At 45.5% G+C, this 17,932-nt stretch overlaps 1 protein-coding gene across 1 annotated transcript in view; it reads right to left on the bottom strand.

Annotated features, from left to right (window-relative positions):
* Positions 1-5,746: 5,746 nt before the first annotated feature.
* LOC117539609 (interleukin-1 receptor accessory protein) overlaps positions 5,747-17,932 on the bottom strand; it is a gene marked incomplete at its 5' end in the record, with an annotated part of 47,847 nt that continues 35,661 nt past the window's right edge. The window contains 2 exon segments of the mRNA XM_034205839.1: positions 5,747-6,638; positions 9,036-9,179. Of these exon segments, the coding sequence (XP_034061730.1) occupies positions 6,202-6,638; positions 9,036-9,179 (581 nt within the window).

Below are 17,932 nucleotides of genomic sequence, written 5' to 3'. Positions count from 1 at the left end.
CAGACCCAGAATGAGGATGTTTAGATGTTCAGACCCAGAATGAGGATGTTCAGATGTTCAGACCCAGAATGAGGATGTTTAGATGTTTAGACCCAGAATGAGGATGTTCAGATGTTCAGACCCATAATGAGGATGTTTAGATGTCAGACCCAGAATGAGGATGTTCAGATGTTCAGACCCAGAATGAGGATGTTTTAGATGTTCAGACCCAGAATGAGGATGTTTAGATTTCAGACCCAGAATGAGGATGTTTAGATGTTCAGACCCAGAATGAGGATGTTCAGATGTTCAGACCCAGAATGAGGAGTTTTAGATGTTCAGACCCAGAATGAGGGTGTTTAGATGTTCAGACCCAGAATGAGGATGTTTAGATGTTCAGACCCGAATGAGGATGTTTAGATGTTCAGACCCAGAATGAGGATGTTTAGATGTTCAGACCCAGAATGAGGATGTTCAGATGTTCAGACCCAGAATGAGGATTGTTCAGATGTTCAGACCCAGAATGAGGATGTTTAGATTTCATACCCAGAATGAGGATGTATCGAGATGTTCAGACCCAGAATGAGGATGTTTAAGATTTCAGACCCAGAATGAGGATGTTCAGATGTTCAGACCCAGAATGATGGATGTTCAGATGTTCAGACCCAGGAATGAGGATGTTTCAGATGTTCAGAACCAGAAATGAGGATGTTTCAGATGTTCAGACCCAGAATGAGGATGTTTAGATGTTCAGACCCAGAATGAGGATGTTCAGAGATGTTCAGACCCAGAATGAGGATGTTCAGATGTTCAGACCCAGAATGAGATGTTAGATGTTCAGACCCAGAATGAGGATGTTTAGATGTTTCAGACCCAGAATGAGGATGTTTAGATGTTCAGACCAGATGAGGATGTTCAGATGTTCAGACCCAGAATGAGGATGTTTCAGATGTTCAGACCCAAGAATGAGGATGTTTAGATGTTCAGGACCCAGAATGAGGATGTTTAGATGTTCAGACCCAGAATGAGGATGTTAGATGTTCAGACCCAGAATGAGGATGTTTAGATGTTCAAGACCCAGAATGAGGATGTTCAGGAATGAGGGTGTTTAGATGTTCAGACCCAGAATGAGGATGTTTAGATGTTCAGACCCAGAATGAGGATGTTTAGATGTTCAGACCCAGAATGAGGATGTTTAGATGTTCAGACCCAGAATGAGGATGTTTAGATGTTCAGACCAGAATGAGGATGTTTAGATGTTCAGACCCAGAATGAGGATGTTTAGATGTTCAGACCCAGAATGAGGATGTTTAGATGTTCAGACCCAGAATGAGGATGTTTAGATGTTCAGACCCAGATGAGGATGTTTTATGTTCAGACCCAGAATGAGGATGTTTAGATGTTCAGACCCAGAATGAGGATGTTTAGATGTTCAGACCCAGAATGAGGATGTTTAGATGTTCAGACCCAGAATTAGGATGTTCAGATGTTCAGACCCAGAATGAGGATGTTCAGATGTTCAGACCCAGAATGAGGATGTTCAGATGTTCAGACCCAGAATGAGGATGTTTAGATGTTCAGACCCAGAATGAGGATGTTTAGATGTTCAGACCCAGAATGAGGATGTTTAGATGTTCAGACCCAGAATGAGGATGTTCAGATGTTCAGACCCAGAATGAGGATGTTTAGATGTTCAGACCCAGAATGAGGATGTTTAGATGTTCAGACCCAGAATGAGGATGTTTAGAAGTTCAGACCCAGAATGAGGATGTTCAGATGTTCAGACCCAGAATGAGGATGTTTAGATGTTCAGACCCAGAATGAGGATAGACCTGTTGGAGCTGCGCTGCCTCCACGCTGGGATGTTTGCTGACGGACTGAAACACCACGGAGACGATGGAGGCGCGACGCTCGTTCTGCAGAAACAAACCCAGCCGGCACTCCAATAGGCTGAAGCTCTTCTCTGAGAGGAAGGCGGGGCTTAGCACGAAGAGGAGGCGGCGGCTTCGCTGCATTGCCTGCAGGATGCACTCTGATTGGTCTAAAGGGGGACAAACAGGAAGTGTCAGGAATAACGGATGACACAATACAAGACAGACGCGAAGAAGGGAAGCTCAGGAACACGTCGTAGAGTTAGGGAATGATCTGATGATATGAAGATGAAGAATGAGCTAAATAAAACAACAAATACTGTGGCAGAACGAAAAACCATCCTGTGCTCCTGGAGCCACATTTAAACACTGATTTAGACTAGTGTTTGAATCCATTATCGTGCAAACATCACACTCTCCTCGGAGCCACGAGACTCCGACAGAAACAGAATCACCTCGGAATAAACTTTAACAAAAACCATCAGCGTCTGACAGTGTTTCTAAAGATCACTCACCAATGAGAATGATCCAATGAAGATGAGACTCTGTTTGACCTTTTCCTGCGCTCTGATTGGCTGTTCAGCTTCAGCCAATCCCGGGTCGCAAAAAGGGCAGAAAAAAAGAAACCAAAACACCAATCGTAGCAAATCTTCACTTCCCGTCCGGTTCGAACGCACCATACGAGGTCCTGACTACCATGCTGTTGTCCGGATGCTAACTCATCGCTTGCTAATCGTAGCATTACGCCAGTAGAGAGAGCTGCTAACGAGGCTGCTGGAGCTATATATTGCTTTATAATATTTAAAGTAAAACATGTATTTACTTTTTGTTTATAGTGAATGATTGTTATTTAGTGTTGTTATTTGTTTGTATTCTTATATGTTGAAGGCATGTTAGGGCACCTGGTGTAATTGTGTATACATTGGAGACAGGTGGAGCACCAGGAGGGTAAGGGTTTTTACCAGGGTGAAGTCATAGGAAAGTCTTTAAGGAAAGGAATCGATAGGAAACCTGTTCATCGTTCTGTTGTTTATGATATTAGATCATTAAAGAAATCCACAAACTTAGATTTTCGGATCATTAACCCTGCGTACGATTGGCTAATCGAAGCCTCTAATGTTCAGTTAAGGATCTGTTTTATTTCGACATGATTGTGTCCGACACAGTGGCTCTAAACACATACTAAATGTGTGTGTTCGTGGACAGCTGAGAATAAGTGACTTTTTGATCTTCTGGAGGCAAAATAATAATTGTAAACGATATGAACATTATGATCCAAACGACATGGTGGAAGGAAGACATGAAATGAAGATGTTCACAAACCAGTCAATGAACAAAGCCTTTATTAAAAAGCAACATGAAGTGAATTACAGTCAAAATACAGTGAAATGCAAGAAGACGAAGTGCAGGATGCTTTCTCCCATTATCGCTAAGTGTAAAAGATGAAGAGCACAGTTTCCCTTAATCAACAGAAATATAAACCTTGATTAATTGCAGATGCATTTATACGATAAAACCATCTTTAAAATGAAACAGAGAAATGTAATGAACTTAAGAAACTAAATGTCTCTTTTTATCTTTATCGATTTGTTTCTGTCTTTGTATACATGTATGTATGTACATGTACGTATGTGCATGTGTGTAGGTATGCACACACATGTATGTGTATATGCGGGTATACATATGTGAGTATATGGGTACATGTATTACTGTTACTATTCTTTATTTCCTTATCTATTAATTTTCTTTTAATATTATCTTCTACATTACTTTACTTTGACCTATTTATTGAGTTATGTGATCTACTAGCTAGGCCCGGGAGGGGGAAAGGGAAAAACATAATATTGACTGTATAAATGTAAACTCATTGTGCCGGACTCAATAAGAATCAGGTGAGTTTAAAACATATATTTCTGACTCAAACACAATTCAAATCGCTGCTGTACATCCGAGGGTTGGTTTCCCTTCAACATGTTTACAAGTAGTTGTTAAAGTGTATCTTGCGTGATATCTTAAATCTCCCAACCTTATTTACATGCTTTTTAATGTGCAGTTCCTCTAACGGCCACTAGAGGAAGTCAATGGGAACTTCCCTCTAGAGGTGCAACTTAAATATAAAAAGTTAACGGTTCCCTGAGGGATATTACTAAATGTTAATTATCAGAACAAACCTTTAAAAACTAAGGACAAAAGTCTATGTACGTGTGTGTGTGGTGTGTGTGTGTGTGTGTGTGTGTGTGTGTGTGTGTGACCATTAACGAGGCTTTCATCTCCAAGTCTAACTTATACTAGGTGGATGCAATTCAAACAGAGGTTGTAAAAGGTCCAAAAATGATCTGGTTAATGTGTTTTGGTGTAAGAAGATGATTGACAGATGTCTCGGCCAATCAGCCGTCCATTTTTGGAGAAATGGTAGTGAGGAAACACTCGGTTTAAAAACACATTCACTGTGACTTCTTAGCACGATGCAGTGACAGGTAATACACATGGAGGTGAGACGTGGTCAGAGTGCAGGTGAAGGCGCTTCATGCTGATGAGACGACAAATAATACTGAGTTCATGAGAAAAGTAAATTCATCTGAGACGAAAGGCTTTTTTATTTCTATGTTTTCAGTACATTCGTCGTGGGTCTGGTCGAAAACGAAATGACTCTGCTTGAGTTATTGTTATCTCAGTTTCAACTCATCTGTGAACGTCTGTGGTCTCACGATGACATCACTTCCTGCACCATGTGACCGATGTGGGTCACGTCTAATCTGCAGACGTCACGTTAAAGTGAGACATTTCCAGTGGCGAGCCGTGACTTTTATACCCAGGCCCTCTGACCCCCACCCCTTCCCTCGAGTTATTACGTCACAGCGTATACTTCAGCGGAATATCAAAACAACGGCCCGGGGTGCAAAACGCATCAATGACAGCGACCCTCTACCACACAGAACAACACCTGTAAATAACCCTATTTGTGTTCTTTGACATTGAAAAGGATATTGCATTGTGTTTGTTACTTTCGTTGCAGTTGTATGTCTTAAGTGTAATATGGCATGCTTTTATTTTGAAGGCGAGTTAACAAAATAACTCCTGTTGACAGGAAGTTGTTGTTGTTATGGAAACAAGAAAAGTTTCACAGCGGGCGGAACTTGTCATAAAGTCCGTGATAATAACACCCACCCATTTAGAGGGAAGATATGATTGGTCAATTGTACTGTCATTTGACATTACTCTCTCGTGCAGTTACTATAGCAACCCTCTGTGAATTCATAGCTGGACCGCCTGGACGTCCAATCAGCTCCTCTCTTCAGTCAGAGACGAGCTTCTTTCATTTAACCCTTCACATTCCAACAGAAACTGAATAGGCAGATTTGAAGGATTTATTTCTTTGGAAATGTTATTTTAAATACAATTAAATCAAGTTATTTTGGTAAAACTAATGAAAAATATAACTAAAAATATAACTAAAAAAATATATAAAAAAATACATTATTTTTTTTAATGTTTTTAAATATTATTTTGTAGAATATTTTAGGCCCTCACAGAGGGCCCTCACAGAGGGCCTAGAGGGCCCTGACGGCTCGCCACTGGACATTTCTTTCTGGCTGTTCTGTTCTTGTTCTATTTTGCCTTCCTTAATAATGCTTTCTGCACGGCCCGCCACTTCCAAATAGAATCTGCTGCAGTTTAAAATATATACTCATTGTTGTAAGTGCTTTTTAGCTTTTAAGGTTATTTGTATAGTCACATTTACATTTGGTGTGTTTGTCTTTAGCATCCTTTTTTAATGCTAAATTGTTTCTTAAATATATATATTTTTATTATACTTATATTTCTTACTTTGCAACTTGTTTTTTATTACCCTTATATAATTCTTTTTTTTACCTAATCATACATGTTTTGGATTGTTAATGTTCGCAGCACCAGACCCCAAAGCAGAGTCCTTGTATGTGTGAACGAACCTGGCTATAAATCTGGTTCTGGTTCTGGTATGTGGAGCGTTGCAGTACACGGATCTGTCTTCTAGGGGTTGATTCCTCTACAGCAGCGCTGCTTTAATATTGATGTTGTAAATCTCCCTCAATGCAGACGACCATAATATTTATATCTGTATGACAAAATCTAACAGAGGTTAACCAACTACGGGACAGGGTTCAGGCCACATGTGAACATTCGGTCTCAAAGATTTGGACTTTTTTCTCAGAATTATAAAAAGGTTTCTGGGAATTTTGACTTTTTTTTCTCAGAATTTTGCAAATGAGTCCTGGCTCTGCGCTGCATCACGTTAAGATCAGGTAAGTCGACGCCACATGTGAACATTTGTCTTGAAACTTGGACTTTTTCTCAGAATAAAAAAAAAAGTCTACGCCGCGGCCTGGAAGACCTTCTGCGGGTGTTTGATGCTGTTGGTGATGAGGCCCGTCTGGGAGTTGGTGCTGTTCTGACTTTGCAGCCTCAGCCCCTTACCCCCCTCCTCCCCCCTCCCTCCCCCCCTCCTCACTGGAAGCTCCACCCTCAGCCTCTTCCAGAAGCGAGAGGTTAGATCTCTGGATTTGTCCCCCTGCCATCGGACCAGAGCCAGAACCACGCGGGCACTCCTGAGCTCGCGGACCAGGCCCCATCCCCCCCCCGGCTGGTACTGCACCAGGATGACCCTCAGCTGCCCCCCCCGGGCCATGCTGTCCAGCCCCACCTGCAGCTCCAGCAGAGCCTGGGACCCCCGTGAGGCGTAACCCGGGCCGAGGACCACCAGGAGGCGCCGGCTGCGAGACACGAAGCTCAGAGTCTCGTCTGTGATGGCTGGGAGAGAGGGGGTGAAGGGGGGGGGGGGGGGGGGGGGGTTGAGATGAAGGGTGACTCTGTTTCTGATAACTCTCACTGTCACACGTTAGTACTGTAGTATCAGTGTGTAGTATCAGTGTGTAGTATCAGTGTGTACTTGTAACCTCAGATGTTAGCGTAGAGCTGTTCAGGGCAGCAGTGTTAGCCATCATGTGAAGTTTGGGGCCATTGGGATGATTTTCCTTTAAGTTATGAGAAAACCATGTTTCATGGCGAGCATTGTGTTGCTATAGCAACGGCTTTTGATGAAATCTCCAAACTGACATGAATATGTCTTCAGGGCTGGACCGTTAGCACACGTGAAGTTTGAGCACTTTTGTGCATTTTCATGGGAGCAATATCGTGTTTTACGGTGAGGGCTTTTGAGAAAAACTCACGAGTGGCACATAGACATGTTCACTCGTCTCCGCACCTTAGATATACGTAGCGATTTTCGTTAGTTTACGTGAAAGGAAGTGGGCGTGGCTTGCATGTTTTTTTACGCAAAGTTCCGGAAATAAGAATCATAAATAATAATAATAATCCTATCGATATCAATAATGAATAGTGTGCGCATGTGTGTGTGTGAGTGTGTGTGTGTGAGCGTGTGTGTTGTAATGTGTGTTTCTGTGCTTTTGCCCATTGTTTTCCCTGTTCTGTGTGTTTGGCAGGATTACAGCAGGGTCTTCACCGACCCCCGCTCTCAGACCCTAGTACACAAAACCTCAGAATGAGAAGGTGTGTCCAAACTTTTGACTGGTACTGTACTTGTGTGTACTATGGTGCGGTAGGTGTGTGTACATCAGAGGTCGCGTTAACCGAATATATTCCGTCTATGACGGAATTTTTTTAACAATGACGGAAAAATCTGAAAGCAGTCCGTCATTTTGACGGATTAGAACAAACTCAGAACAGCGCCAAAGTTTCCCCGCAGCAGGGCTCCGGTGTTATGCCGTTATATCGTTTCCAGACCTAACTATGCCGTACAAATCATTGAAATGTCTGGGAGTTTATGCTTAACGCTGTGGCGCGCTCCCGCAAGGTGCAGTGGGCATGCATAACATGGCATAACACCGGCCCTAACAGTTCACAAGAGTGCTCTTCCCCCCCACCCCCCCCCCCGTCAGTTGTGTACAGACCGACGGGTAATAATGGATTTTGACGGAAATGTTACGATCCTGTCCGTCAAAATGAGTCTAGCACAACCTCTGGTGTACATGTACTTGTCAGGGTTTCCGCTAGGATTTTTTCTCGCCGGTCAAATGTCCGGGCAGAATTTATTTTATCGGACAAATTTGAAACTTACCGGTCATATTTCAATAATAATAATAAGAGTTGTGTAGCAGAGTTTCCGTTAGCGGGTAATCACCGGACTATGAGCAGATATGCTGATGTTTAAAACACAGTTAATGGGAGTCATTTTTATATTGCTTCAGTCTATAATCGTAACAGATCGAAAAATTCAGATTCATTTCCAATAAATGATTCCACAAACAACATAATTATTACATTCAAACAAACTACTTGTAGTAGATGAAGTACATTATTCAAAAGTTTACATTAACTTTGAATAATAACACGGGAGAAACGGATCCTCTCTTTTCCCCTCTCCCTCTCTCTCCCTCTCTCTCTCTCTCTCTCTCTCTCTCCTGACAGCCCGTCAGTTTCTCCTGCAGCTCGCTAAACAGTGGGCGGGGCTTCAGGTGATCATGCAGAGCTGCGTGTCTCGGTCTGACTCAGCAGCTGATCTGATCTCTCTCGCGTGTCCGGTTATACTTCACTCGCGTTTATGTCCATATCGATCAGATCCAGCTCTCCTGATCGGCCTTTATAGAGAGCACCGATCAAACTATTAACAGTGAATATCGGCCGATAATGACCGGCGGCAGATCTATCGGAGCCTCCCTAATTATTACCAGACATTTTGACCGGCAGGTTTTGAATTTACCGGTTTTTAATAAATGTTACCAGCTAAAAACCGGTAATTACCGGCTAACGGAAACCCTGGTACTTGTGTGTACTGTGGTGCGGTAGGTGTGTGTACATGTAGCCTACTTGTGTGTACTGTAATGCGGTAGGTGTGTGTACATGTACTTGTGTGTACTGTGGTGCGGTAGGTGTGTGTTCATGTACTTGTGTGTACTGTGGTGCGGTAGGTGTGTGTACATGTAGCCTACTTGTGTGTACTGTAATGCGGTAGGTGTGTGTACATGTACTTGTGTGTACTGTGGTGCGGTAGGTGTGTGTACATGTACTTGTGTGTACTGTAGTGCGGTAGGTGTGTGTACATGTACTTGTGTGTACTGTGGTGCGGTAGGTGTGTGTACATGTACTTGTGTGTACTGTGGTGCGGTAGGTGTGTGTACTTGTACTTACTCCCCCCCGGCAGGCTGTCTCTGTCGAAGATACACACAGAGTACCCCAGCTCGTTCTCCAGAACGCTGCGAAGAGTGGAGAGAACGAAGAGTTCCTCCTCACTGCCCCTCGCATAGGAGATGTACAAATCGTATTCCTTATCATCTACACACACACACACACACACACACACACACACACACACACACACACACACACACACACACACACACACACACACACACACACACACACACACACACACACACACACACACACACACACACACACACACACACACACACACCACACACACACACACACACACACACACACACACACACACACACACACACACACACACACACACACACACACACACACACACACACACACATTATTAAATTACATTTAGGAAGAGGAAGTAGAAGTACTCAGATCTTACAAAGTAGCAGAAAATGGAAATACTCTAGTACAAATACCTCAACATTGTACTTAAGTACAGCACTTGTACTTACTACTATTAATACACTACTGTATTAATAGTAGTAAACATATTTTAACTAGGGCCGGGACTCGATTAAAACAATTAATCTAATTAATTAGAGGCTTTGTAATTAATTAATCGAAATTAATCGCATTTTTAATCACATATAAATATTTGACCTGAGAACAGTGAGAAGCAATTTTTTTCACATGGATTTTAGTATACCATTAGGCGCATTCACACCGCAGTACTTTTCCCACAAAGGTTCATGAGAACTTGGTTCATGAGAACTCTTTGAACCTGGGGGTGGATTAGGCAAATGAAGCCGTTGACGTCACTTCTTCTTCTTCTGCTTTGGGTTTACTGGCAGGCCGCAAACCACCCAAAGTCCCCGGCCGGAAGTCCCCGGAGTTGGGGACTGGCTTCAGTAGAAGCTGCTGGGACTCCCAGCAGCTTCTACTGAAGCCTTCCGAGTAAATCGCCAGAACGCCGACACCTCCTCATCTCCACCGCTCCCATGTTTTATTTTGTGTTGCCATAAGTTAGTCTCTCTGCGTTTCTGCGCTGGGCTAATGCTAATACGAGGATAATAAAATGGCGGCTTCACAAAACTTTTTGGGAGTTTTACGGGGCGTGGTTTGCAATCCGCCCAGCCAATCAGAAATATAGCTCTTTTCTCACAAGAGAGCCGTACGAAAGTCCCTGCTCTCTAGCAGCTCTCTGCTCTCTAGCAGGGACTTTCGTGGGGGTAAAAAAGGTTCTCATGAACTAATTTTAGTACCGGCTCTTTTTGGTGTGAACGCGATAAAAGAGGCTAACGTCCACGCTAGCTTCCACGCTAGCTGCTATATGTTTTGCATTGAGGTGATACTTGAGGCTTGATGTGCTGCGGTGATATGCGAATTCCTTTTTGCATAATTTGCACACAACCGTGCTCTTATCGACGCTTCCATCCGTCCGTTTTTTAAAACAACATTTCCCACTGTTGTTCACTGTGGTTTGTTGTTGTCTGAAGTCATGAACGTTAGTTGGTGCTCCAGTATAATCGGTACGCCTGAAACTCATCCAGTGAGAAACGTTCCGCGGTGCAAAAATAAGTGCGATTAAAATGCGTTAATTTTTTTAACGCGTTAATTTTTGTGTAATTAATTAATCTTAATTAACGCGTTAAAGTCCCGGCCCTAATTATAACTAATATCTCAGATTGAGGCTTTCTTTCCAAATAAAAGCCCCATAGAGTAACTGAATACCAACAGGACGATCATGAAGAGGCCCGTACTGTAACGTATACTTACAGAAAACGCCTGGTGAGGCTTGTTTTTCAAAATAAAAGCCCTAGACAGTATGCGATTAAAATGCGTTAATTTTTTTAACGCGTTAATTTTTGTGTAATTAATTAATCTTAATTAACGCGTTAAAGTCCCGGCCCTAATTTTAACATATGACTATTATATATATGTACTTAATGTTCTCAGAGTTGAACTCTCTGTTCAGAAACAGAGTTCAGATCGACTGATTCCTCAGAAAGAAGCGTCTTGTTTACGTCACATGATCAGATCAGTTTCCACCTCCCTCTCTACGTCACATGATCAGATCAGTTTCCACCTCCCTCTCTGCGTCACATGATCAGATCAGTTTCCACCTCCCTCTCTACGTCACATGATCAGATCAGTTTCCACCTCCCTCTCTGCGTCACATGATCAGATCAGTTTCCACCTCCCTCTCTGCGTCACATGATCAGATCAGTTTCCACCTCCCTCTCTACGTCACATGATCAGATCAGTTCCACCTCCCTCTCTACGTCACATGATCAGATCAGGTTCCACCTCCCTCTCTGCGTCACATGATCAGATCAGTTTCCACCTCCCTCTCTACGTCACATGATCAGAATCAGTTTCCACCTCCCTCTCTGCGTCACATGATCAGATCAGTTTCCACCTCCCTCTCTGCGTCACATGATCAGATCAGTTTCCACCTCCCTCTCTGCGTCACATGATCAGATCAGTTTCCACCTCCCTCTCTACGTCACATGATCAGATCAGTTTCCACCTCCCTCTCTGCGTCACATGATCAGATCAGTTTCCACCTCCCTCTCTGCGTCACATGATCAGATCAGTTTCCACCTCCCCTCTCTGCGTCACATGATCAGATCAGTTTCCACCCTTCCCTCTCTACGTCACAATGATCAGATCAGTTTCCACCTCCCTCTCTGCGTCACAGGATCAGATCAGTTTCCCACCTCCCGCTCTGCGTCACATGATCAGATCAGTTTCCACCTCCCTCTCTGCGTCACATGATCAGATCAGTTTCCACCTCCCTCTCTGCGTCACATGATCAGATCAGTTTCCACCTCCCTCTCTGCGTCACATGATCAGATCAGTTTCCCACCTCCCTCTCTGCGTCACATGATCAGATCAGTTTCCACCTCCCTCTCTGCGTCACATGATCAGATCAGTTTCCACCTCCCTCTCTGCGTCACATGATCAGATCAGTTTCCACCTCCCTCTCTACGTCACATGATCAGATCAGTTTCCACCTCCCTCTCTACGTCACATGATCAGATCAGTTTCCACCTCCCTCTCTACGTCACATGATCAGATCAGTTTCCACCTCCCTCTCTACGTCAACAATGATCAGATCAGTTTCCACCTCCCTCTCTACGTCACATGATCAGATCAGTTTCCACCTCCCTCTCTGCGTCCATGATCAGATCAGTTTCCACCTCCCTCTCTACGTCACATGATCAGATCAGTTTCCACCTCCCTCTCTACGTCACATGATCAGATCAGTTTCCACCTCCCCTCTACGTCACATGATCAGATCAGTTTCCACCTCCCTCTCTGCGTCACATGATCAGATCAGTTTCCACCTCCCTCTCTGCGTCACATGATCAGATCAGTTTCCACCCCTCCCTCTCTGCGTCACATGATCAGATCAGTTTCCACCTCCCTCTCTACGTCACATGATCAGATTCAGTTTCCACCTCCCTCTCTACGTCACATGATCAGATCAGTTTCCACCTCCCTCTCTACGTCACATGATCAGATCAGTTTCCCACCTCCCTCTCTGCGTCACATGATCAGATCAGTTTCCACCTCCCTCTCTACGTCACATGATCAGATCAGTTTCCACCTCCCTCTCTGCGTCACATGATCAGATCAGTTTCCACCTCCCTCTCTACGTCACATGATCAGATCAGTTTCCACCTCCCTCTCTGCGTCACATGATCAGATCAGTTTCCTCCTACCCTCCCTCTCTGCGTCACATGATCAGATCAGTTTCCACCTCCCTCTCTACGTCACATGATCAGATCAGTTTCCACCTCCCTCTCTGCGTCACATGATCAGATCAGTTTCCACCTCCCTCTCTGCGTCACATGATCAGATCAGTTTCCACCTCCCTCTCTGCGTCACATGATCAGATCAGTTTCCACCTCCCTCTCTACGTCACATGATCAGATCAGTTTCCACCTCCCTCTCTGCGTCACATGATCAGATCAGTTTCCACCTCCCTCTCTACGTCACATGATCAGATCAGTTTCCACCTCCCTCTCTACGTCACATGATCAGATCAGTTTCCACCTCCCTCTCTGCGTCACATGATCAGATCAGTTTCCACCTCCCTCTCTACTCAGGAAGTCAAACTCTAAACATGTAAAGGTCAGAAAGCCCTCGATGTTGATCTGCAGCAGAGCGTCTCTGAGGGACAGAGTGAACATCTATACAGACACACTGAGAGTCTCACAGAGTGACGCTCACAGAGTGACACAGAGTGACACAGAGTGACTCTCTCAGAGTGACTCAGAGTGACTCTCTCAGAGTGACTCAGAGTGACTCTCTCAGAGTGATACAGAGTGACGCTCACAGAGTGACTCAGAGTGACTCAGAGTGACGCTCACAGAGTGACTCAGAGTGACACAGAGTGACTCAGAGTGACACAGAGTGACTCAGAGTGACTCAGAGTGACTCAGAGTGACACAGAGTGACTCAGAGTGACGCTCACAGAGTGACTCAGAGTGACTCAGAGTGACTCAGAGTGACGCTCACAGAGTGACTCAGAGTGACACAGAGTGACTCAGAGTGACACAGAGTGACTCAGAGTGACTCAGAGTGACTCAGAGTGACACAGAGTGACTCAGAGTGACGCTCACAGAGTGACTCAGAGTGACACAGAGTGACTCAGAGTGACACAGAGTGACACAGAGTGACTCAGAGTGACTCAGAGTGACTCTCTCAGAGTGATACAGAGTGACTCTCTCAGAGTGACTCAGAGTGACGCTCACAGAGTGACTCTCTCAGTGTGATACAGAGTGACTCAGAGTGACTCTCTCAGAGTGATACAGAGTGATGCTCACAGAGTGACTCTCTCAGAGTGACTCTCTCAGAGTCCTACGGGAGTCACGAGGGAGGCAAAGAGGAGACAAATCCTACTCTGATTGGATTTGCTACTCTGATTGAGCTGGTGTCTTATTTCTCTTTTATTTGGTTGTTTAGCCCCTCAGGCTATAATCATGTGTATTTTCTCCATTCCTGTTTATGTGTCTTCTCGCAATTATCACTGGCCCCGTGTATCTCGTAATCGATATAACCGGCCTGCTCTCGTCTATCCCACGTGCTCCACTGAGATCCAACATCTAGTTTCAGGCGGCCTGTGGAACTGCCAGTCAGCTGTTCCTAAGGCTGACTTCATCTCTGGCTACGCCTCCCTGCAGTCTCTGGATTTCCTTGCTCTCACTGAGACCTGGATTACTCCATCCAACACATCCACCCCAGCAGCTCTCTCCACTGCATATTCCTTCTCCCATACACCCAGACCCACTGGCAGAGGAGGTGGCACTGGTCTCCTGCTCTCTCCCAAATGGAGCTTTTCCCTCTTCAAGCTACCTAACTTCACTCCTTCCACCTTTGAATTCCATGCCGTCACAGTAACCCATCTTATACAGTTAACCATTGTTGTTCTCTACCGTCCACCAGGCGCCTTGGGGGACTTCTTGGAGGACTTCTTGGAGGAATTAGATCATCTCCTCTCACTCATCCCTGAAACTGGCCCTCCCGCTGTACTTCTCTGAGACTTCAACCTCCAGACGGGGAAGATAGACGAACTAACATCTCTGTTAACCGCCTTTGCTTTCTCACTGTCTCCGTCCCCACCGACTCATAAAGCTGGCAATGTCCTTGATCTCATATTCTCAAGGAACTGCGCTACTTCTAACCTCTCTGTAAACCCGCTCCACACATCCGATCACTTCTTCATTTCATTCTCTCTACCCCTTTCCAAACATAACAAACTAATCTCTTCTCATCCTGCACTTGTCCGCCGTAACCTTCGTTCCCTCTCCCCCTCTACCTTTACCTCATCGGTGCTCTCAGCCCTCCCTTCCTCTGACTCGTTCCAACTCCTGCCTTCAAACTCTGCTGCAGAATCTCTCCTCTCTACTCTCTCATCCACTCTGGACTCTCTCTGTCCTCTCACATCTCGGCAGGCTCGTCAGTCCCCTCCTGCTCCCTGGCTAAATGATGCACTGCGTGCTAATAGAACCGTCCTTAGGGCAGCAGAGCGGAAATGGTGGAAATCCAAACACCGTGACGACCTCCTAAACTATCAGGCTCTCCTCTCCTCTTTCTCTGCTTCGATCTCTCAGGCAAAAAGCACTTTCTTTCAAGATAAGATCCAATCTTCCTATTCCAATCCTAAAAAACTATTCTCCATCTTCTCCACCCTCTTGGACCCTCCAAAAGCTCCTCCCCCCTCCTCACTTCTGTCAAACGACTTTGTTACCCACTTTGAAAAAAAGGTTGATGATATTCGCTCTTCTTTTTCTGACTCACCTTTACTCACCGCTGGGTCACCAGACCCTCCTTCCACCAACACACTAACCTCCTTTTCCCCTCTCTCTCCAAGTGAGGTTCTTACCCTCATTACCTCTGCCCGCCCTACCACCTGTCCTCTGGACCCTATCCCTTCAAACCTCCTTCAGACTATCGCTCCTGATATTCTACCGTTTCAAACCCATTTCATCAACACTTCTCTAACTTATGGTCACTTTCCAAACAGTCTCAAGGAGGCAAGAGTAAACCCTCTCCTAAAGAAACCCACTCTCAACCCGTCTGATGTTATAAACTACAGGCCTGTCTCTCTCCTCCCGTTCCTGTCTTTAGATAACTCTCCTGTTATCTCCATCAGAAAAACCTTCTGGATCCGCACCAGTCTGGTTTCAAGGCAGGTCACTCCACAGAAACTGCTCTCATTGCTGTCACGGAGGAACTGCACACTGCCAAAACTGCATCCCTCTCCTCTGTCATCATCCTATTGGACCTGTCTGCTGCATTCGACACGGTGAATCATCAGATCCTCCTTCGCACTCTCCAAGAACTTGGAGTTTCAGGCTCTGCACTTTCCCTCCTCACCTCATACCTCAAAGACCGTACCTACAGGGTGACTTGGAGAGGGTCTGAGTCCGACCCTTGTCAATTAACTACAGGGGTCCCTCAGGGCTCTGTTCTTGGTCCCCTCCTCTTCTCCCTGTTAACAAACTCGCTCGGATCAGTCATTAGCCCGCATGGTTTTTCTTACCACTGCTACGCTGACGACACCCAATGAATTCTCTCCTTTCCCCGCTCAGAGACCCAGGTCGTTGCACGCATCTCTGCTTGTCTAGCTGACATCTCTCAGTGGATGTCTGCTCATCACCTCAAGCTCAACCTTGACAAGACTGAGCTGCTCTTCCTTCCGGGAAAAGATTGTCCCACTCTTGACCTAACAATCAACATCGGCACCTCAGTTGTTTCCCCGACTCAGACTGCAAGGAATCTGGGTGTGACCCTAGATAACAACCTGTCCTTCACTGCAAACATTGCTGCTACAACCCGCTGCTGCAGATACACGCTTTATAACATCAGGAAGATACGTCCCCAGCTGACACAGAAAGCGACGCAGGTTCTGGTCCAGGTTCTCGTCATCTCACGCCTAGACTACTGCAACTCCCTCCTGGCTGGTCTACCTGCATGTGCCATCCGACCTCTGCAGCTCATCCAGAATGCAGCGGCTCGCCTGGTCTTCAACCTTCCTAAATGTTCCCACACCACTCCGCTCCTCCGCTCCCTTCACTGGCTTCCGGTAACTGCTAGAATCCACTTCAAGACACTGGTACTTGCGTACCATGCTGCGAATGGATCTGGCCCTTCCTACATCCAGGACATGGTTAAACCGTACACCCCAGCACGTGCACTACGCTCTGCATCAGCCAAACGACTCGCTGCACCCTCGCTGCGAGGGGGACCCAAGTTCCCATCGGCGAAAACACGTGGGTTTGCTATCCTGGCTCCAGGATGGTGGAATGAGCTCCCCATTGACATCAGGACAGCAGATAGCTTGCACATCTTCCAGACTGAAAACTCATCTCTTTCGACTCCACTTCGAGCGATAGAACTATTAACAAAGCACTTATATACTAATAAAGGACTGGATTACCTAAAGCCAGTTGAGTAGCACTTGAAATGTTTGGCTCTATGAAACCTGATGTACTTTATGATTCTGTTTTCTTCAAGTTTGTGTCTTCCTGGTCGAATGCACTTATTGTAAGTCGCTTTGGATAAAAGCGTCAGCTAAATGCAATGTAAAGAGTGATACAGAGTGACACTCACAGAGTGACGCTCACAGAGTGACGCTCACAGAGTGACTCTCTCAGAGTGATACAGAGTGATGCTCACAGAGTGACGCTCACAGAGTGACGCTCACAGAGTGACTCTCTCAGAGTGACTCTCTCAGAGTGACTCTCTCAGAGTGATACAGAGTGATGCTCACAGAGTGATGCTCACAGAGTGATGCTCACAGAGTGATGCTCACAGAGTCTCACAGAGTGAATCTCTCAGAGTGATACAGAGTGACTCTCTCAGAGTGATACAGAGTGATGCTCACAGAGTGACTCTCTCAGAGTGATACAGAGTGACGCTCACAGAGTCTCACAGAGTGACTCTCTCAGAGTGATACAGAGTGACGCTCACAGAGTGATGCTCACAGAGTGACGCTCACAGAGTGACTCTCTCAGAGTGATACAGAGTGACTCAGAGTGACTCTCTCAGAGTGATACAGAGTGATGCTCACAGAGTGACGCTCACAGAGTGACGCTCACAGAGTGACGCTCACAGAGTGACTCTCTCAGAGTGACTCTCTCAGAGTGATACAGAGTGACGCTCACAGAGTGACTCTCTCAGAGTGACTCTCTCAGAGTGATACAGAGTGACGCTCACAGAGTGACGCTCACAGAGTGACGCTCACAGAGTGACTCTCTCAGAGTGATACAGAGTGACTCAGAGTGACTCTCTCAGAGTGATACAGAGTGATGCTCACAGAGTGACGCTCACAGAGTGACGCTCACAGAGTGACGCTCACAGAGTGACTCTCTCAGAGTGACTCTCTCAGAGTGATACAG

Source organism: Gymnodraco acuticeps, unplaced genomic scaffold (genome assembly GCF_902827175.1).
Source record: "Gymnodraco acuticeps unplaced genomic scaffold, fGymAcu1.1, whole genome shotgun sequence".
Lineage (NCBI taxonomy): Eukaryota > Metazoa > Chordata > Actinopteri > Perciformes > Bathydraconidae > Gymnodraco > Gymnodraco acuticeps.
The sequence above is the reverse complement of the archived record's forward strand: the minus strand, read 5'-3'. Positions and strand labels throughout refer to the sequence as shown.